General features: G+C 48.3%; 1 protein-coding gene across 3 annotated transcripts in view; it reads right to left on the minus strand.

The window, feature by feature from the left end:
- Window positions 1-15396: 15396 nt before the first annotated feature.
- Window positions 15397-22028, minus strand: part of MYO10 (myosin X) — a 244734-nt gene continuing 238102 nt past the window's right edge. For all 3 annotated transcript variants that reach the window (XM_070056609.1, XM_008262083.4, XM_008262082.4), the window contains 4 exons: window positions 21372-21492; window positions 20529-20981; window positions 18114-18305; window positions 15397-16880 (listed from right to left, as the gene is read on the minus strand). In XM_070056609.1, the coding sequence (XP_069912710.1) occupies window positions 16779-16880; window positions 18114-18305; window positions 20529-20981; window positions 21372-21492 (868 nt within the window). In that variant the 3' untranslated portion in view covers window positions 15397-16778. The remainder of the gene's footprint in view (window positions 16881-18113; window positions 18306-20528; window positions 20982-21371; window positions 21493-22028) is intronic.

A 22028-nucleotide genomic window follows, 5' to 3' on the forward strand; every position in this document is an offset into this window, starting at 1 on the left:
GGTGCAGGGCCCAAGCACTTGGGCCATCCTCCACTGCCTTCCCAGGCCACAGCAGAGAGCTGGCCTGAAAGTGGGGCAACTGGGACAGAATCCGGCGCCCCGACCGGGACTAGAACCTGGTGTGCCGGCGCTGCTAGGTGGAGGATTAGCCTATTGAGCCGCGGCGACGGCCTTCTTTGCCTTTCAAACAAGAACAATACTTAACTCTCCAAGACTACTGTGAGAATTACGTGAAATAATTGCAGTCAAGGCTCATGGGGAGACTATCTCTATGGGAATCTGGATTCTGTATCCACCCATTTTGTAATGATTGCCATTGTCTCCTGAGAAGACCTGCACCACACAGGAAATGTGCTGCAACAGATACCAAGGTTTGCTTTGACAGCAGAATTTCACAAAAATCCTCTGCATTATGAAAAGTCAGAGAGAGAAACCAACTTCACTCACAGGGTAGTTTAACCAGAACACCCTACAAAGAACTCTGTTCAGAGGAAATAGCTAAAGGAGACGTTTCTCCAGGGGCAATGAGTCAAAGAGACTTTCATTAAGAACCTATCATCTGCATGGAGAAAGATGTAAGTTTTGTTTTTATTTTATTCTTTTTTTTTAAAGATTTATTTTATTTATTTGGAAGACAGAGTTACAGAGAGAGAGGTAGAGACAGAGAGAGAAGTATTCTATCTGCTGGTTCACTCATCAGATGGCCACAACGGCCAGATCTGCGCCAACCGAAGCCAGGAGCCAGGAGCTTCTTCCGGGTCTCCCACGCAGGTGCAGGGACCCAAGGACTTGGGCCATCTTCCACTGCTATCCCAGGCCATAGCAGAGAGCTGGATCAGAAGTGGAGCAGCCGGGTCTCTAACCAGCGCCCACATGGGATGCCGGAACTTCAGGCCAGGGCTTGTAACTCGCTGCACCACGGCACCGGCCCCATCTTATTTTATTCTTTAGTGGTAAATCTGCAAACATTGATTTTATGTAAAAAGCCCACAGAGAGGTTTCATAAAAACTGAGCCCCAGGTGGAAGTTTGGGTGACGTCCGATTGGACGACTGCCTCCCTGTGAGCGGTTGCCCACTCCAAGAAGGCCCTGGCAGCCAGCTGCCTCAGAGCCGTAAGCTCAGCCTCCCCAGAAACGTCTCAAAGCCAGATTATTGAGGGCAGTGTTGACCTCTTGCTCTTGGAATTTGAGGGTGTTAAGTAAAGGGGGAGTTGGAACATGGTCTCAGAGAGAGGTAATAGAGACCCCTGTGGTGCTGGATTTGAATTGGAACTATCAGTAAGCAGGAGAACATGAACTGATAGAGTCCAGCTCTGTCCACTTAGGAAACCTGGAATCAATGACTCCCTGGCAACAAGAGTCAGGCATCTTTAGCGAGCTGTACAATAGTAATGCTGAGTGAGGAATGTATCATGCACCGGAAAGCAAAAAGACACAGTCACATGCTATTGACTGGTTCATGTCAGAAGGACACAGAGTCCAGCTTGAAAGGTATCTTATTAACCAAGTCTGGAAAATTTTGAGGATCAAAAATAATAATCTTAGCCCATAACTACTGTACATGGAACTAGTAAAATCATATGACTCCACTGTGATTTTCAAAGGAGAAAGGAAATCTCTTCTTTCCAAAAGATTATATCATATGTAGCTTAGATTTTAGATTTAGAAAAGCACCATTTTGTGACTCTACTTGTAATTATTAATGTAGGCAATAATCATCAATGAATAATATGACTCTGGGAAAAGAGGCTTACCCAGTCCCACAGATAACTTACTAATTACAAATTCAGGGCTGTGTCCTTGCACTAAGAACTCCGTGAGCCTCCACCACTTGTGCATCCCATCATGCTTGGCATTGCGCGTGGTGAAACAGTCTGACCTCACAAGCTCCTTAGTCTGACGCTAGAAGAGGAAAGCCTCATTGGAGACATTTGACCTGAGTCAAACCCTGACAAAGCAGAGGAATGCAGGATGTGGGACATCCTGAAGGTCAACAGGCCTGGGTCTTCAAAGAGATGGGTGTCAGGAGCAGGGGGAGTCTGAGAGACTACAGAGCTGAAACAGCCAAATCACCATGTGAAATTTGGGCTTTTGGTTAAAAAAATATAGCCAACAAGGACATTGTGGAGGGTAGTTAGGGAAATTTGGGTCCAGACTGCATGACAGATGATCTTGTTTAATTAATATTGGTTTAATTAATGTGAGCCTCACTTGGCGTTATAGAGAATGTCCTTGGTTTGAGTGATGCAAGATGCAACATTTAGGGGTCAAATGCCATGATGTCATCCTCCTGCTTTCAGCAAAAGAGAAGTGTACATGTGTGTGTGTCTATATATATATATAGAGAGAGAGAGAGAGAGAGAGGAAGAGGAAGTAGGTGCGGCTAGATGTCGGTGAATCTATATGAAGGGTATCCGGTTTGTTCATTGTATTATCCTTTCAACTTTTTTGTGGGTTTGAACATATTCAGAACAAAATTTTAAAAAACCCTGTTTTTCAGAAGACTGTCAGAAAAGACAAGAAATTGAGATATTTCTTAGAATTTCCTCCTTCTTTCTCTTCTTCCTTCAAGACTGTGACCCTCAGTGACAATGAGTTCTTTCCAGAAACTCTTGCTTGATTTTAAACCATTGTGACACTGTTTAGCAGGGAGTCCAATGATGGCTGAAAGACCTGGACGCCACAAGAAAATGACATTTACAATTTTTTTTCCAGAGAACTGGAGGTTATCTCTTAAATTCAGACTTCTTATATTGAACTTCAACTATGTACAAGTTCCTGTGAAGGAAGTGATAGTAAGATGAACAGCAATATAGTCTCTGCTTTCAAGGGGTATAAATTCTAATCCATAAAACCTGGCTCAACAAACATTATTTTTCAGTAGCTATTAGAAGCTTTACAAAACACTAGCTTTAGGGATCTAATATGATTGAATAAGATACAGGGCCAATTGAAGAGTCTTTCGTCTTTTGGGAAAAATAGGCAAATACAATAATTCCAATATATTACATAATGCTTATGGAAAGACCTTCATCATGCTCTAAAAAGTATGACTGAGCATCCAGGGACAGCTTCAGAACAAAGAGTATCTCTGGGCCATGGTTTGAAAAGTAGGTAAGGGCCGGCGCCGCGGCTCACTAGGCTAATCCTCCGCCTTGCGGCGCCGGCACACCAGGTTCTAGTCCTGGTCGGGGCGCCAGATTCTGTCCCGGTTGCCCCTCTTCCAGGCCAGCTCTCTGCTGTGGCCCGGGAGTGCAGTGGAGGATGGCCCAGGTACTTGGGCCCTACACCCCATGGGAGACCAGGAGAAACACCTGTCTCCTGGCTTCGGATCAGCGCGGTGTGCCGGCCACAGCACGCCAGCTGTGGCGGCCATTGGAGGGTGAACCAATGGCAAAAGGAAGACCTTTCTCTCTGTCTCTCTCTCTCTCTCTCTCTCTCTCACTGTCCACTCTGCCTGTCCAAAAAAAAAAAAAAAAAAAAAGAAAGAAAGAAAGAAAAAGAAAAGTAGGTAAGAAGGTTTCCCAAATTGATAGGCACATGAAGCCAAACACACAGATAATGCATGGCATATTTGAAAACTGACAACTAGTGAAATATGGGTGCAACATAGGATACTTGTAGAAGGACTCCAAAGTTGGAGCTGGGAATTTAACTGGGACTTGTAAGCAAAGAGCTTTCATGCTATATGAGGAGTTCAAGGTATATCCTGTACTCGATGGGGAATAAACAAGAGTCCTTGGGGGGCTGGCGCTGTGGCGCAGCAGGTTAAAGCCCTGGCCTGGGGCACAGGCATCCCATATGGGCGCCGGTTCTAGTCCCAGCTGCTCCACTTCCGATCCAGCTCTCTGCTGTGGCCTGAGATAGCAGTGGAAGATGGCCCAAGTCCTTGGGCTCCTGCACCCAAGTGGCATACCTGGAGGAGGCTCCTGGCTTTGGATCGGCGCAGCTCCAGCTGTTTTGGCCATCTGGGGAGTGAACCAGTGGATGGAAGACCTCTCTCTCTGTGTCTTCAAGTAGATAAAATAAATCTTAAAAAAAAAAAAAAAAAAGAGGCCAGCACTGCGGCTCAATAGGCTAATCCTCTGCCTAGCGGCGCCGGCACACGGGGTTCTAGTCCCGGTTGGGGCACCGGATTCTGTCCCGGTTGCCCCTCTTCCAGGCCAGCTCTCTGCTGTGGCCAGGGAGTGCAGTGGAGGATGGCCCAAGTCCTTGGGCCCTGCACCCCATGGGAGACCAGGAGAAGCACCTGGCTCCTGCCTTCAGATCAGCACGGTACGCTGGCTGCAGCGCGCGGGCCACAGCGGCCATTGGAGGGTGAACCAAAGGCAAAAAGAAGACCTTTCTCAATGTCTCTCTCTCACTGTCCACTCTGTCAAAATAAAAAAAAAAAAAAAAAAAAAAAAAAAAAAGGAGTCCTTGGAGGTCAGGGATGTGATCAGATGGTTGTCTTAGAAGGAAAACTTGGTGGTGGAGCATCAGGCTGTTTAGAAGATGAGGCAAGGAGATTGTTAACAGATTTTGTAACAGAACTAGTGAGAGATGTTGACCACCTTACCAAGATAAGAGAAAGAAGAGACATAGAATGGTGGGAATAGGACACACTTCGTGGACTGCAACAATACGGCATGGTGACTGAATAAATGCCTGAGTGAGAGAGAGGTCTTGTCAAAGCTAATTCCTGTATTAGGATCCTTCAGAGAAGCAAGAAGCAATGGGCTGCGCATGTGTGCATGAATGTGGAAGCAGAGAGACAGGTTTATTAAGGAACTGGTTCACTCAGCTGTGGTTGTGAGCAGATCCAAAACCTGCAGAGTAGCTGTCAGGCTGGGAATTCAGCAGGAGTTGACATTGCAGTCCTGAGTCTTAAGGCAATCTAGAGACAGACTTCCTTTCCTTTCAAGGGAGCTCACTTTTTTTCTCTTAAGGCCTTCAACTGAGTGGATGAGGTTCACCCACATTACAGATGGTCATCTGCTTTACTCAAAGTCTACTGATTTAAGTGTTAGCCACACTCAATAATCCCTCCATGGTGCATTTGGGATTTTGAGAGGTGACCTCTGGGTGCAGACCCAGCGTACATTCTCTCAACTGTATCTGGACCAGCCTCCATGTTTCACCTCACCCTGATAATTCTTCATAACAGGAACCCCTGATGATGATTTTGTCATTAGCTGTTAATGTTACTAAAACCTTGCCCAACTGTCACCAAAATGCGAGTATTCCTCCAAGTTCAGTTACACAAGAAGGCCCCTTTGGTGAAGGCTTGGGAGATGTAGGACTTCCAACACTTGCTGTGGTGTGGCAGAGTCCCACCCTCCAAGGACACGATCTTTTCTTCAGTCAGTGGGCCTGGGTCAAAACCATGGCTCTGGTGTGGGAACTGGATGAGGAATTGTGACTTTTTATTGGAGGGCTAACTCTTCACCTCCTGATCATCCATCCTTGATTTAATTACACAGATTGAGCAATCTCTCGTTGGCTGCCTGTCCATTTGGCCCCTGGGGATGCAGTAACTCAACAGGATTTCAAGTTAACTTTCTATGTTTTTTTTTTTTTTGGCTGGGGAAAGAGTTTTTTAGTATTTGGAAAAAAGTCTTCATGAATGTTTGTTGTCCAACTGTGGCAGTGACAGCTGACTGTCCACCAAAACGTCGTTCTCCACTTGGTATAGAGTTGTTACTGAACAGGCAGTTGCCCGCCAGGAGCTACCGCCCAGCATCCCTTGCAAATAATGAATGCAGGGTGACCACTTCTTGCTAGTGAATGAGCAGAAGTGATGTCACTTCCAGGCCAAGGAGGTCCAGAAGTGTAGGTCCTTCTCCAGTCGACTATTCCCTTTCTGCCAGTTGTTTGTTGACATCCAGGGAGGTATTGGAAGCTAAGTACTGAAGCAGAGTGTCTGTCGGCCTAACCATCACCCCTACATTATACCAACATTGTATTGATACTTAAGCAAGGTGCTTAGGCAGTTGAAATGTAGGAGTTTGCTATGCAATTCGAGTTACCCTAACACACACAATTTACAAATCCTATATAAAATATAAATAAATTTATTTAAAGATAATAAAAATATTTGAATATTTAAAAATAATAAATAAAAGTTTGAATAGACTTTTACCAATTTGAAAGGCATGTTTGTGAAGGTCTGCACCACAGTATAGATCACATGACTTATATAAAATTCATTCTGAGGGCCCAGGACTTCAGCATTATTCTTCACACCCCAAAAAATAAAGTCCTCAGCTTGTGATATTTGACGATTATTGTCTTTAAAATTTTTTTAAATTTATTTGAGGGGCAGAGAGACATAAAGCAGTCTTATCCACAAAACACTACAATGGCTGGGACTAGACTGGGCCAAAGCTGCAGCCAGGAATCAATCCAGGTTTTCCATGTAGGTGGCAAGGATTCAACCACTTAAGCCATCACTGCTGCTCTCCAGGGTTTGCATTAGCAACAAGCTGGAGTTGGGAGCTGGAGCTGAGTATTGATCATAGGTGTTCCGATATGAAATGAAGGTGCCTTCATCGGCATCTTGACCACTAAGCTTGATTTTTGTCTTTATGGTGATACAAGTTCAGTAGAAACTGTACTTTGAATTTTGAATTTGGATATTTTCCCAAGCCAGGACGTGATATGAATCCCATGGTTCTCTCGCGTGACATTGGGCTGCAGCAGGGAGTACAGCTTCAGTCGCTGCTGTGGTCACCAGGGGAAACCACCGACACTGCATGTGCGGTGCTACTCGGCAGAGGTGTGGCGGGTTGGGAGTAAGAAATGCAGTTCTGACTTAGGATATTCTCAATTTTCAGCAGTTCATCAGCATGTAACCCCATCAGAAGTCAAGAAATAAGTGTGTAATAACAGACAGTGTTAATCAACCCATACACGTCTTCTCTGTCCAGAGCTGCTTCACACAACAGCACACTGTATAAAATCCTCAGTTTTCCTTGGCTTTGTGTCTCCCAGGCTCTCAGCAGCTGGGGCTGCCTCAGCACCAAGATGTCCCAGAGCAGCCTTTGTTTCCACCCCATAATACTGCCCCACCGTGTGCCTGAACCTCTGGATCCTCCTGCCCCCGACTCAGAGGAAATGCTACCCCACACAAGCATTTTCCATTGCTGCTGTAACTAAGCACAATACTATGGTTTAAAACAACAGAATTCTATTTTCTTTTTTTAAAAAAATTTATTTATTTATTTGAGCAACAGAGTTACAGACAGTGAGAAGGAGACAGAGAGAAAGGTCTTCCTTGCATTGGTTCACTCCCCAGATGGCCACAATGGCTGGAGCTGTGCCGATTTGAAGCCAGGAGCCAGGGGCTTCCTCTGGGTCTTCCCACATGGCTGCAGGGGCCCAAGGACTTGGGCCATCTTCTATTGCTTTCCCAGGCCATAGCAGAGAGCTGGAGTGGAAGAGGAGCAGCCAAGTCTAGAACCGGTGCCCATATTGAATGCTGGTGCCGCAGGTGGAGGATTAACCTACTGCGCCACAGCACCGGCCCCAGAAATGTATTTTCTTACAGCTTCGGAAGTCAAATATCTAACATGAGTGACAGAGGTCTAGAATCAATGCATCAGCAGGGCTGGGTCCTTCCGAGGGCTCTGACGCCTCTCAGCTTCAGGGCTGCTGGCACTCCTCGGCCTGTGCTCCCTGTCAGGCATCCCTACACCCTCCTGCCAAAGTCCTCACATCGCCTCCTGCCTCCCCCTTATAAAGGACACTTGAGATTACACAGACCCATCTGGGTCATCTACAATAATTTCCCCATTTCTCATCTTAACTTGAGCACACCTGTGAAGTCCATTTTGACAGATAACATTTGCAGGTTCTGGGGAACAGGGTGCAGATAGCTTGGGGTGGGGGTCATTGCCAGCTTATCACAGGGTGGTATGTGATTTCTGAAACGGCTTTTAAAAAAAGAAATTTGAAAGGTAGAGCAATAGGGAGAGAGAGAGAGAGAGAGAGACAGGGAGAGAGAATCTTCCTGTGTTGGTCCACTTTCCAGCCACAATGGCTGCGGCCAGGCCAGGCAGAAGCCAGGAACCTGGAACTCCATCTGGGTCTCCCACATGGGTGGCAGGGATCCACATTCTTGGGTCATCTTCTATGCTTTCTTGGGCACATTAGCAGGGAGCTGGATCAACAGTGCAAAGTAACCAGGACTCAAATCATGTATTCTGATATGGGATGCAGCCATCCCAAATGGCTGCCTAGTCCATTGCACCACACCACCTGTCCCAAGGCAGTGAAATTCAACCAATGGGAAACCAATGGGATTGAACCAGGAGGATGAATCTCTTTCTCTCCTTCCCTTGGAGGACTGCTCTGAGCTGGGGTTTCCCTGGGCAGCCTGAGCAGAGCCACCTCCGATGGCCACAGGTGCTCCTGCAGAGAGGCTGCCGGGACTCATCATGGCCCCTGGTGAAGCTGGGCCAGCATGGCCAGCATCAGCTTCCCTCCTTCACTCCCTGTGCCCCAGGACTGCCCTTTCCAAAGTCAGCCATGTGCCCGGTTCTCTAGGGAATTTCAGCTGGGATGGCTCTAAATCCAAAGTCACAATTTCTCCTTTTGTTTAATTCAGAAATCCTTATTTAGGAACACAGTAGTGTTCAGACAAAGTTCTAGTTCACAAGGTGACAGTGATCATAAGAAAAGATTTCTGCTGTCACAGATCTTACATTCTACCTGGGGAAGACCTGCGGTAAGCTAACAATGCAACAATGCTTGGTGGTAAGTGCTATTGGAAACATGAGGTGATAAACATCAGCCAGCCTGTGTTTGGTGGTGAGGAAGGGCCCTTCTGTAGATACTGTTGAGGTGAGGTCTGAATGACAAAAGCCATTTGTACAGCAGCAGGGGAGAAAGGGGTGCTCCTAAAGGCAGGCCTCAACTCGCAATCACTGTGCTTCCCACCTGGATGGCGCTGGGAGACAGCCTGCTCTAGTTGATAGCAGCAGCCATTTACTTCTAAAAAATTCATGATTCTACCAGGTAACAGGAGTTGCATGAATATAAAATAAACATTTCCAGCAGAAGCTCTCTTTGAAAAGCAGATGGGACTTCCTCTTTGGAAGTTGGATTGTGATTTTCAGCAAGTGTGGTAGATGAGAAAAATGGCCACATTCTCCAAACTTGTTGGACGACTTTGCAGAAACTCCCATCAAAGAATGGAGTCTATTTCCCCACCTCTGGAGTAGGTCTGCCATATGTCTTGCTTTGGCCAATAATATGTGGCAGAATCAACATGTCGATTTCAAATCCAAGAATTAAGAAATCTCACCTGACCATTTACGTTTTCTTGAAACTTTGCCAAATGCCGTGGACACCAGGCAATGCTGGCTAACCAGGGGATGAGAACAACATACGGCAGAACTGAGCCGTTTCATCGGTGACCCTAAACATGAGAAAGCCAAGGCAAGATCAACAAATTTGACCTGTCTGAACTGCAAAGCCATGAGTCAGTAGAGCAGCAAGAGAGCACCCAGTTGAGCCAGCTCAGGCCAATCACCTATGGACTCAGGAGCTACATGAACATGTGCTGTTTAGGCCGGCGCTGCGGCTCAACAGGCTAATCCTCCGCCTTGCAGCGCCGGCACACCAGGTTCTAGTCCCGGTCAGGGCACCGGATTCTTTCCCGGTTGCCCCTCTTCCAGGCCAGCTCTCTGCTGTGGCCAGGGAGTGCAGTGGAGGATGGCCCAAGTGCTTGGGCCCTGCACCCCATGGGAGACCAGGAGAAGCACCTGGCTCCTGCCATCGGATCAGCGCGGCGGCCACTGGAGGGTGAAAGGAAGACCTTTCTCTCTGTCTCTCTCTCTCACTGTCTACTCTGCCTGTTAAAAAAAAAAAAAAGTGCTGTTTAGCTACTCAGTTTGTGTGTATGTGCTACGCAGCAGGGCAAATTATTACAGCAAGTTACAAAAAACTGCTTCTACATCTCAATATCCTGACTGTAAAACAGATTTGCTAGCACCTACGTCGTGGCTACTGTGAAGACAAATGAGAGAATCGCGGTAATGTACTTGGCACCGAATTTGAAACATTGTGTGCCAAGCAAACGGTAACTAGTGCCATTGACCACACTGGAGAGAGAAGACCAAAAGAAGAACACAAAGAAAGGAGAGTGGAAGAGCAAGCTGCTTTAGAAATATACATTCTGCTCATTTGTCTCACACGTTTTTTTATTCATGTGTTCCACTTGGTATGGGATCAGGCAGGAAGCCTGACTGGAGTCAGGAGCTGGAAGCCACACGTCACCTGCCCTATGTGATCCTATCCGTCTGACAGTCAAATAACCCTTTTCCCAGGATGTATCTCCCCTCACCAGGGATCTGGGGGAGGTGCCATGGAGCCACTCCCCTTCCAACCTCATAAGAAGCTGGTAACTGGGAGGGGCTGGTTCTCTCTACACAGGCAAGACAGGTGCTAAGGCACTATCTGTACTTCCCTCCCTGGCCACTCTGTTCTTGAACAGTGCTCACACACATGTGTTTACCTCACCGTTCAAATAAACTTTATCACATCATGTGCTCGTACTTAGATTGCTTTTCTCGGGTAAAAGGCAAGGACCTGCAACAGGGAATTAGACCCCACCTCTCCCACAACACTGCTTTGTCTGTGCTCACGTTACTCCCAAATGAGTGCTAAGCAACTTAATACAGTTCTGTTTCTTTAGAAAGCCACACTGAGGTAGTTTTGTTTTAAACCCAAACAGCAAGATATTATAAAATTAATTAGGGAGGCCAGTGCTGTGGCGTAGCAGGTAAAGCTGCCGCCTACAGTGCTGGCATCCCATATGGGCGCCGGTTTGGGTCCCGGCTGCTCCACTTCCAATCCAGCTCTCTGCTATGGCCTGGGAGAGCGGTGGAGGATGGCCCCTGCACCCCTGTGGGAGGCCCAGAGGAAGCTCCTGCCTTCAGATCAGCACAGCTCTGGCCATTGCAGCCAACTGGGGAGTGAACCAGCGGATGGAACACCTCTGCCTCTCCTTTTCTATGTAACTCTGACTTTCAGCTCCTGACTTCAGTTCCCTGCTCATACAGACCTGGAATTTAGCAGGCAATGGCTCAAGTAACTGGATTTACCCACATGGAGGATCGGGATTGAGTTTTTGTGCCCAGCTTTGGCCTGGCCCAGTCCTGACAAGTGGGGCATGAAACAGTGGAAGGGAGCTTTCTCTCAAATAAATAGAACTTTAAAGTTAATTATGTTCTGATTAGTGTTGAGACTTAAGGTTATCTTATCTCTAACCAAGAACCTATTATAGTCCTCAATGCCAAGTTACTCAGTAACTTATACAGAACCATTCTCCCAAGAGGTCAGATTTATAGGAACTGCTGGTTGTCTTTTCGGGCACACCACCCGGGAACTGACAACAACCATAACCTAGCAGACAGTTCCCAACAGACAGATGTCTGGATGCCTGTTTATGTCTCAAACTACTTATCAACTGCAATCCTGTTATTACTTGGGGGGAAAACAGAAGTCCCTGGGAAAACTAAAGACAGGAACAGATTCTATACTTGGCAAACATCTTTACTCGTTTTTCCATGCAAAGTGCCTAAGAGTTTATAAGGGCCTCTTTCTATTTCATTCAGGTTTTTCTTCTGAACAAGCAAGTGCCAAGTTTTGTGTGTACGCGCTGGAACAAAGGCCATCTCCCCTCCACTACAGGCCGTGTCAGCAGTGGGCAGGCCTGGGCTCCACACCGTGCAGGAGCACACCGCTGCCTCTTGTTCCAGCCTGCCTTCAGGGATGCCGCCCCGCCCACTGCTTGAAATTAGCCATGGTGGAAATATTACATCTCAAAGATCAGCAAACCGGCATTGTGGCACAGCAGGTAAAGCTGCTGCCTGTGATGCTGGCATCCCTTATGGGAGCCGGTTCCTGTCCCAGTTGTTCCACTTCCAATCCAGCTCCCCGCTAATGGTCTGGGAAAAGCAGAAGATGGCCCAAGAATTTGGGCCCCTGCCACCCATGTGGAAGACCCAGGTAAAGCTCCTGGCTCCTAGCTTCAGCTGGACCCAGCTCTGGCCACTGTGGCCATCTGGTGAGTGAACTAGTGGGTGAAAGATCTGTCTCTCCCTTTCTCTCTGTAACTCTGAATTTTGAATAAATAAATATTTAAAACAAAATAGGCAGATTCTGTAAGGCAAGGCTTTTCCCACTGGAAAGCCAGTTGCTAAGCATGTGCAGTTGCCACTGCCAGTGCTCCAAGTGGTTAGGAATTACTCCTTGAGGGAGCTTTCCCAGGGGCTTTCCCTGGCAGCATCCGTCCCCTTCGTCACTAATGGGCAACACCATACTCCACACTGGGACAGCACAGAAGCAGTGGGGCTGACATGAGAGGGGTGGACAGTGACTGAGACTCAAATTTGCAAAGACGAGCAGGGGGCAGAAAACTCAAGGCACGGAAGGTAAGGCTTTGTGTAGGACGGGCATGCATTTCCATTTGCGGTGTCTTTCCCTGGCCATCCTTCTCCCCAGGATCTGTCTGCTCTGGGCATCTGCTCTCCTGACGCTTGACCTCTGCAGTGCTACCTGCATGGTTATTTAGCATCTTCCTATGCTTGGGTCTGATCTCTGTAGTGACCTTGTCACTGTTCATGGGCAAACTGAGCCCTGACGACGTGTCAGGCAGGCAGAAGGCTGGGGTCCTCAGGGCATGTGGAGGAAGAGTCTGTCTGCTGATGGAACAAGCAGAAATGCGAGGGGAATCTGAGCCAGTTTGGCCAGAGGTAGCAACACAGGGAGGCAGGAAATTCACTCAGAACAGTAGACAGGGTGGGGAAGGGGGACTTGGAGCAACAATCCCCAAAGGGGAAAGAAAATCTTCAAACACCGTGAATCAACATTCTAACCAGAGCTGGCAGTGGGCTATAAAGGAAATCCTATGCTTTTAAGTGACTACAACGGGGGTCAGCAGATTCTTTCTGTAAAGGACCAGAGTAACTCCTTTCAGCTTTCTGAGAGGCCTCTGTTACAACTCAACTCTGCTGTTATAGGAAAAGTGCCCCCCCAAACAATGCACAGACACGAGGAGGTAACTCTGCTCAAATACAACTTGTGTTACAAAAAACAGGTGGCGCCAGCGCTGCGGCTCAATGGGCTAATCCTCCGCCTAGCGGCGCTGGCACACGGGGTTCTAGTCCCGGTTGGGGCGCTGGATTCTGTCCCAGTTGCCCCTCTTCCAGGCCAGCTCTCTGCTGTGGCCCGGGAAGGCAGTGGAGGATGGCCCAAGTGCTTGGGCCCTGCACCCCATGGGAGACCAGGATAAGCACCTGGCTCCTGCCTTCAGATCAGCGCAGTGCACCGGCTGCAGCGCACCGGCCGCGGCGGCCATTGGAGGGTGAACCAATGGCAAAGGAAGACCTTTCTGTCTCTCACTGTCCACTCTGCCTGTCAAAAAACAAAACAAAACAAACAAACAAAAAAAAAAAAACAAAAAAACAGGTGGCAGGTGGATTTGGGCTATGGGCTGTAGTTTGCCAACCCCTTTCCTAAAAGGATGAAAGTGTGCACACTTTTGAAATCGACAATGCCAAAATTAGAATGTATAGCTCTTGTATTTCTATCTTGTCACCACACCACTCTGTTCCATTGCATGTTAACAGCAGTCAAGTACAGGGTACTTTTATGTATATTTATTTTGTCTTCTATTTCTTAAAAAAATTTATTTATTTGAAAGGCTGAGTTAGAGAAAGAGCATCAGAGACAGAGAAGCTTACATCCGCTGGTTTACTCCCCAAATGGCTGCAACGGCCAGGATTGGGCCAGGCCAAAGCCAGGAGCCAGGAGCTTCATCTGGGTCTTCCACGTGGATGCAGGGGCCCAGGCATTTGGAGCATCTTCCATTGCTTTATCAGGCACATTGGCAGGGACCCAGATTAGATTAGTCCCTTATCTCTTATTACAGTGTAAGCTTTTGGGGGGAAAGGGTTTCCATGGTCTCACAGGTACAAATACTTCTAGAATGTATCATAGATCTCAGTGTGACAAACATATATATAATGCAGAGCTTTCATATGGGATATTTTTGACCTAACAGTGCTATCTGAATAAAAAGCCTTAAAACTAAAAAAGATTATTTTGTGTTCTTAGATTTCTAGACTATTTTTAAAGAAAAACTAGGTGGCATATATATATATATATATATATATATATATGCGCGTTCCCCCCACAAAGCTGCCCAGGATACTCTAAAATTGTTGAAAATAAGGCAAGGTAGTAATGTGGGATGGCAGCTAAAATACTATTTTGGGGGAAAAAATGCAAGGTACACAATACTTTGTGCTTTTTTTTAAAAGGAACTGGGACAGGGAAAACATACATGAGTTGATGCTTAGACTGTTTAAAATATTTCTGGAAGACCATTCAAGGAAGTAGCAAAAATAACTGCTTCTGGGGAAGGAAAATGGGGGCTATGGCTGAGAAGAAAAGTGACTTCTTATTTCTAGTCTTTGAATTTTTAAAAAATGTCCTATGTGTATTCTCTTGTTCCAAAAGAATTAAAACACGGCTAGATTATCAACGTTTGTGGTAGGGGCTGGAGATGTGGCATAGCAGGTAACACTGCTGCCTGCTGTGCTGGCATCCCATATGGGCACCGGTTCTAGTCCAGGCTGCTCCACTTCCAATCTAGCTCTCTGCTGTGGCCTGGAAAAACAGCAGAAGATGGCCCAAGTCCTTGGGCCCCTGCACCCATGTGGGAAGACCCAGAGGAAGCTCCTGGCTCCTGGCTTCGGATCGGTGCAGCTCCAGCTGTTGTGGCCAACTGGAGAGTGGACCAACAGATGGAAGACCTCTCTTCTCTCTCTGCCTCTCCTCTCGCTGTATAACTCTGACTTTCAAATAAATATTTAAAAAAAAAAAGTTTATGGTAAATCCATCTTTTACATTTTTATTTATTTGAAAGGCAGAGATAAAGAGACGACAGAGACAGAGAACCTTCTATCTACTGGTTCGCTCCCCAAATGTCCACAATGACGCAAGCTGGGTCAGGTTGAAGCCAGGAATTGGGAACTCCATCTGGATCTCACAAATGAGACACAAAGACCCAACTACTCGAGGAATAACTCGCTGTGTCTCAGTAACACAGTGTAACAACTGTGTATGTGGCATTTTCACTGTATTAGGGATTGTAAGTAACCTAAAGATGATTTAACTTGTATGGGAGGACGTATATAGGTTCGATGTGAACACTAGGCCATTTCCTCTAAAGGACTTGAGCATCTGTGGATTCTGATGTCTCTCTGAGGGTCCTGGAACCAGTCCCTGTGGATACCATGGAAACACAAAGTGTACGCATCCTGGAACCAAAAGCATCAAACCGGAAACCCAAAATAACTGGGCCCAGTCACGTAGAGCCACCTCGGACAGAAGCAACACACGGCATGTTAGCTAATATCTTTTATTGTCAGACTTGCTGTGAGCCAACAAACAACAATTATGCACAGTTGTCCACAGATATAAGGCAGATTTCTTTTTCCTTGGTGGGTAGACTTAGTTGACCCAAGTCTTTATAACTTTTCCATATAAAAATAAAATGTCCAAGACCAGATTATTTTTCTTCTGGTCCTAAATGCTGATTTATTTACAGGTGCCTTATTCAGATCACCAGTATAAACTTGGGATAAAATATGTGTGTACTTTATTAAAGCCTCAGCATTTAATGTCAGGGTCCACTGGAGATTCGCTCACGTTACCCCTTCCCAGAATGCAGCATGTGTCCCTTGCATTCATCACGGTTACAGCTGTCACCTATCCAGAGTGATATATGCTAACCTTTAAAGGAATACTTTTCTTTTTTAACTTAAATCTTTTAAAAATGAAGGATTCATAAATGACTTCATATCATTCTAAAAACAGCACTGGAGTCAGCGGTTTAAGAGTGGTTCATAAATACAGTTATCTTGTAGCCTGCAGACCTGTGTATAATACAGCAGACACAGACTGCAGACTTTGCTACATGTAGAACAAAACTGAATCAAAACATGTTTTGTGAAATACAGCAAAGACAGGGGAAATCCAGGATTCCGGGTTGTTAATAAAACCACCTTATAAAGTAACAATTGGAGACTACGACTCTGAACTATTACAATATACAGACTGTTTACACCATTGCACGTCCTTTTTCCCTTTGCTTTTAATGCTCATGAAACAAGGATTAAAGGGGTTGAGTTGATGAACACATGCATGCACACGCAAGCGCATGCACTTAAAAGATGAAACAGAGACCAAAGGTAATACAAGTCCATGAGGAAGGCTGCCAGCAGCACTCCAGCTACAAAACACGTCCCCTTGCCTCTCCGCCCTGCTCCCCACTCCCTCAGCTTTGCTCAGAGCCAGGGAAATCAGGCGGGGAGGTTAGTGTACAAGTGGTGGATGAATGCTCCCGCCCCCACCCCCAGCTCTGTAAGTCTCTCTGAGGCGGGAGGGGGTCTTTCCCTTCAGTAGCACAGTTAAGGTCGATCAGGGTTGGTTCCACAAGTTAAGGCACTTCCGGCTGCTTTGGCCGCAGCAAGAGAACTCCCCCTCTTCTTTAAGGCATGTGTCGTCTACGAGTAGTAAAGCTTTGGAAAGTGTGCAGACTGTTAAGGTGGACAGCTTAATACATGATCACTGCAGCTGGCAGGGCCACAGGACCCTTGGCGGAGGGGCTTCCAGAAAGGCCGGGCCGCTCTGCTTCGGGCTGGGCTCAGCACGTGCAGGAGCCAGCGGAGGCCGGAGGGCGGCACGTTCGTTCGAGTAGCAGACAGGCGGGCTCGCCGCTGCGCTCACCTGGAGCTGCCCTGGCTGCTCACGGAGCGTGTGGTGCTGTAGCGCTTCTTCACGATCATGCTGATGTACGCTTTCATGAGCTTGGCCACGTCCACCACCTGCCAGGGAGCAGAATCCACACACGGTCACGAGCCTCCCCCGGCTCAGGGCCCCCTCCCTGTGGGGGTCAGTGGCGGCACCCAATGCTGGCCTCTGCACAACACTGAGCTGTTTTTAGCTTTCCCTAGTCACGGAGACGGGGAGCTGTGGCTGGCCCAGCAGGCACTGCCTTGGGGCGGCTCCTCAGAGAAATCACAATTCTACTTGATGTCCGTGCTCAGATTTCACACTCTGGAATCGTTAGGGTGGGATTACTGCGCCCACGTGCGAGGACAGAACTCACAACCATGGCCCTGAAGACTGGACACTAGTTCCAGTCAGCCCCTCACCACGCAGCTGCACCATCGGGACTGTCAGGGCGGCCAGGGCTGCAGCCGGCTCCCAAGACGTCACAGTAGCCACCCCTGAGCCAGGACCTCCCCGCTGCTCCTTCCTGGGACGGGTTAACTGCCTCGCTCTGTGGCCCAGGCCTCCTCAGAGCCGACTAGGGTCTCTGCTGAACACACCCACACTCACTCCCATCCCTTGATCTTTCTTCTCACTGCCACGCCATCATGCACACTCCAGATGCCACAGTGGTTTCCTGCTGTCTGTGGGACTGCACGAACCCCTGCAGCCTGGCGCTGAGCACCATCTCCTGCACTGCATCCGTGGTCTCCCCCCGCCTCTCCAGTGGGGGCCGGGCACCGCGCCATTCACCCCCACTTGCCGCTCTCACTGCCAGCAGCTCCCTCTGCGGAAGCCTCAGCGGTGTCTTGCATTAGCACAGTTGTTAAACTTGAGAGCCCACAGCAACAGCTCTTTTGAGGCTGTGTGTGGGGTTTTGTGACCCTGACTGGCTGCGTCTGGGATGGCCGTGCCCCTCGGTTCTCTCTGCTCTGTGTATGGCACCAGAGCCAAGTCTCCTGGCTATGGTTCTCTGCCGTCACTAGACAGTCATTTCCACAGCGTTTATTGCCAAATTACACACTTCCTCTTGCCCCCCTGGATCACTTCCCTGTCTCTCCCTTCCTCCATGGGTGAGGCTCCAAATAACTGGAACCACATCTCTGCACCAAGGTGTATGGAAGGGATGAAGCTGGCACGTTTGGGCCTTCGAGAAATCGGCAGCTAGGGAGGGACCCCATACTCTATATCAAGTAAAATGTCCTGGTCAAAGGCATCAGGAAATGGACACCTTCTATCTTGTTAAGCCCACCCGTGAATACACTGCCTTGGTTTTGGCCTCTTACCTCGCTGGTTTCAAAGAGCAGCTCCCTCTCATCCACCACGATCTTGTAGGTATTTGCCAGTGGTGCTCCAAAGGAGAGGATGTGTTCATACTGGAAGACCTCCAGTGGCCTCCCCTCCCCACGCTTGTAGACAGAGACGGCATCTGCACTCACTCCCAGCCAGAGTTCCTGGGGGAAGCCGCCTTCCTTGCACTGTGAACAGAAGAGTCAGCATTAGGGTCCAATCAAGAAGCAGTTAGAAATGTACAGCACAAGGGCTGAGGCTGTGGTGTGGCAGGTTAAGCCTTCGCCTGCGATGCCTGCATCCCAGATGGGCGCCAGTTCAAGATCTGGCTGCTTCCACTTCTGACCCAGCTCCCTGCTAATGTGCCTGGGAAAGCAGAAGATAGGAGACCCACAAGAAGCTCTGGGTTCCTGGTTTCAGCCTGGCTCATCTCCAGCCATTGTGGCCATTTGGAGAATGAACCAGCGATGGAAGATCTCTCTCTCTCTCTCTCTCTCTCTCTCTCTCTCTCTCTCTCTAACTCTGATTTCAAATACATAAAAATGTAATCTTTTGTAAGAAACATAAAGCACAGAAGCTGTAGGGCAGCCTTGAGTCTAGAACTCTGCACTGAATACTGAATATACTCAATGAGCTCCGGGGAACTGAAATTTGAGAAACACTGCCTCTTTGCTATCTTAATGGGTTTTCAACTGGTTAAGCAATCTCCTGCATTTGGGAAAATCTAATCAGTAAGGTCTAACATATTGCTGTGACTTCTGCTTCCTGACATCATTTCTAGTTGTGACTTGAATTAGCTCCATGGAGCAGCCGGATAACGCCTGCACTGGCTGAGGAATGGGACAAGGATCTCCCAGCCACCCAGGATGCCCACGTCAGGGCTGTTACTGTCTCTGGTTCTAGCTCCAATCCTACCTGGGATGGTTATTCTTCAAACACAAAACCTAGGATCATGGAGGAAATGGCTCCCCATCACTCTTGGTTCCTTTTCCCAGGGACAGTGTGGCTTGTATATGTACGGTGCAAACAGGGGTCTACGGGCTTAATCACAGGGAGGTAGGACACAGGAGCCCACGTGTAGGGGATAACAACACAGGGAGGTGTAAGTGAGGGATACTGCTACATGCAACACACCTCACTCATGAGACAAATGGAACTGAACCAACTCATCCCCCAAATAGCATCTACCAAAACAGCCACTGAGGGCTCTTAGAATAAATTTTTATATTTTCACAGAGCTACAGCTTCAAAATCATCACAGAACACGCTGAATTACCATGATCCTAAGAAAAACAGAAGCCTATCCAGCCCAGGGGCTGTCAAACTTCTCTGTTAAGGGCCAGGGAGTGAACGTTTTAGACTTTGCAGGTCATCTTGATCACTGTGCCACTTGTGCACATAAGCAGCCAAAGAAAATACATGAAGGAATGGACGTGGCTGTGTTCCCTTAAAAAGTTTATTTACATAAAGGCACGGGGGTAGCACTTAACCCCCAGATCCTATGGTTTGTCCAAGTGTCCTGTGGACCAATAGGAAGACTTCCCTTCAATAAATGTTTACTTTAAAGAGAGGAAGAAAAAGAGTCAAATGACTTCCGGGTTGATGCTAATGGCTAACTTCTGACTAGGAAGTAGAAATTCTTACCCTCATGGGAAAAAAACAAGGAAGTAAAATGCAAGTATGGCCGAAGATCCTAATTTGTATGTATAGCCGTACATTTTTTAAGAAATGTAGACTTCTAGGCCGGCGCCGCGGCTCACTAGGCTAATCCTCTGCCTAGCGGCGCCGGCACACCAGGTTCTAGTCCCGGTCGGGGCGCCGGATTCTGTCCCGGTTGCCCCTCTTCCAGGCCAGCTCTCTGCTGTGGCCAGGGAGTGCAGTGGAGGATGGCCCAAGTGCTTGGGCCCTGCACCCCATGGGAGACCAGGAAAAGCACCTGGCTCCTGGCTCCTGGCTCCTGCCATCGGATCAGCGCGGTGCGCCGGCCGCAGCGCGCCGGCCGCGGCGGCCATTGGAGGGTGAACCAACGGCAAAAGGAAGACCTTTCTCTCTGTCTCTCTCTCTCACTATCCACTCTGCCTGTCAAAAAAAAAAAAAAAAAAAAAAAAAAAAGAAAAGAAATGTAGACTTTTGGCAGCGTACTTTGATGACATCTATAGCTTCCATAAGAAAGGACAGAAGTTATATACGAACAGATGCCATCTAAATTTTGTCTTCATTTCTAACATGACAGAAGCACGTCCTGCAGAGGAGGAGGGAACCTTTGGGGGAGGTGGGAGATATCAGTGATACAAAGCAGCATGTCCCATCTCGTCCCCAACAGGAACCTGGTCACGATGTGTGTTCCCAAATGCAGCCTGCCCCCCAGGCAGCACCCTGCCTGCCCACAGCACACAGCGGCTCATTCTCACCTCCACGTCGAACAGCGTGGACCCGTAGCCAGGCCACTCCTTGATCAGGGCCATGTACTTGGCCATGGCCTGCTCCTGGTTCATTCCCTGAAATTTCTTCCATTTGTCAAGGATGCTGGCGCGGGCGGAGCAGACTTCCTCTTTCACCCACATGTCCAGCATCTGCTCCTCCTCAGCCTTCTGCTTGACGACCGACCCTGTGCGGAAGCTCCGCCGCAGCGTCCCCTCCAGGAAGCTCGTCCGCCTCTTCTCCAGCCGCTCACACGGCGTGAAGCTTTTGGTGGACTGGCTGATGCGGGCCTTGAGTCTCTGTAGGGAATATACTTCCTCGAGAGGTGGGACGGTGGCATGCAGCGAATAATCCCCCTGCAGGTACTGGAGCCGCAGGGCAGCCAGAACCTGGAGGTTTTCTTCAGGGGCTGGATGGTGGCCATGGATGACCGCTTCATGGGCCTGCAAAGAAGTAGGCAACAGGTTCATGGCCAAGGCCCACACAGTTCCGCCTTCACTCCTTCAGGAGCTCGCTCACATGTCACCTCTCCTGACTGTCCTATTTCAAATTGTACCCCCCACCCCCACTACCACTGCTTTAAATTTCTCCCTAGCACGGACAGCATCTAAGTGATGCCATGGATTTTACGCCTCATGGTCTCTCTCCCTGTAGCTAGAACAGTTCCTGCCTAGACGCTCACCTACAACGTGCACAAGTTCCACCCTGTAGCTGAAGGAGCTGCTGGCCTCATCTGTGCTGGGAGATGCACTGTCATGCACACCAGCAGGTGGACTAGTGGGTTTCAGCCCTACTCGCCGGCCAAGGAATCTGTTTCTGAAAGTTCCTTTTACCTGCTCAAACATAAATGCAAACTCCACGCTGTCTTTTGGCACGTTGTCTGTGTCCAAGAAGCAGTAGAGTTTGAAGTAAAACTTCCATGGCAGGTCCCCTGCATCTGATGTGGCAGCCAGCCTAAGGACAAAAGTCACAGGAGACTCAGAAGACAGAACCAGAGGTGGGTGACCCCCAGGGGGCTACAGGGAGGGGGACGTTCTGTCCAGGTGGGGAAGGCAGAGGCCCAGGACACCAAGAGGGAGGCATGTCACAGTTCCTTAGCAATTTCACTTAACCAGAGGTAGAAAACACACTTCTACCCAGGTTTCACTTTAAGACAACGAGCATCCTTCAGTGACATCTGTGCTAACTATGGGGCCGTGCCTGCAGGGCCAGCATCCCATTTGGGCACTGGTTCGAGTCCTGGCTGCTCCACTTCCTATCCAGCTCCCTGCTAATGTGCCTGGGAAAGCAGAGGAGGATGGCCCAAGTGCTTGGGCTGCAGCCACGTGGGAGACCTGGAAGAAGTTCCTGGCTTCAGCCTGGTCCAGCCCTGGCTGTTGTAGCTATCTGGGGAGTGAACTGGCAGATGGTTCTTTCTCTCTCTCAATCACTGCCTTTCAAATAAATAAATAAATCTTTAAAAAAAAAAACAAAACTGTGCCAACTAGTAT

The sequence above is a fragment of the Oryctolagus cuniculus genome, chromosome 14 (assembly GCF_964237555.1).
Source record: "Oryctolagus cuniculus chromosome 14, mOryCun1.1, whole genome shotgun sequence".
Classification (NCBI taxonomy): Eukaryota; Metazoa; Chordata; class Mammalia; order Lagomorpha; family Leporidae; genus Oryctolagus; species Oryctolagus cuniculus.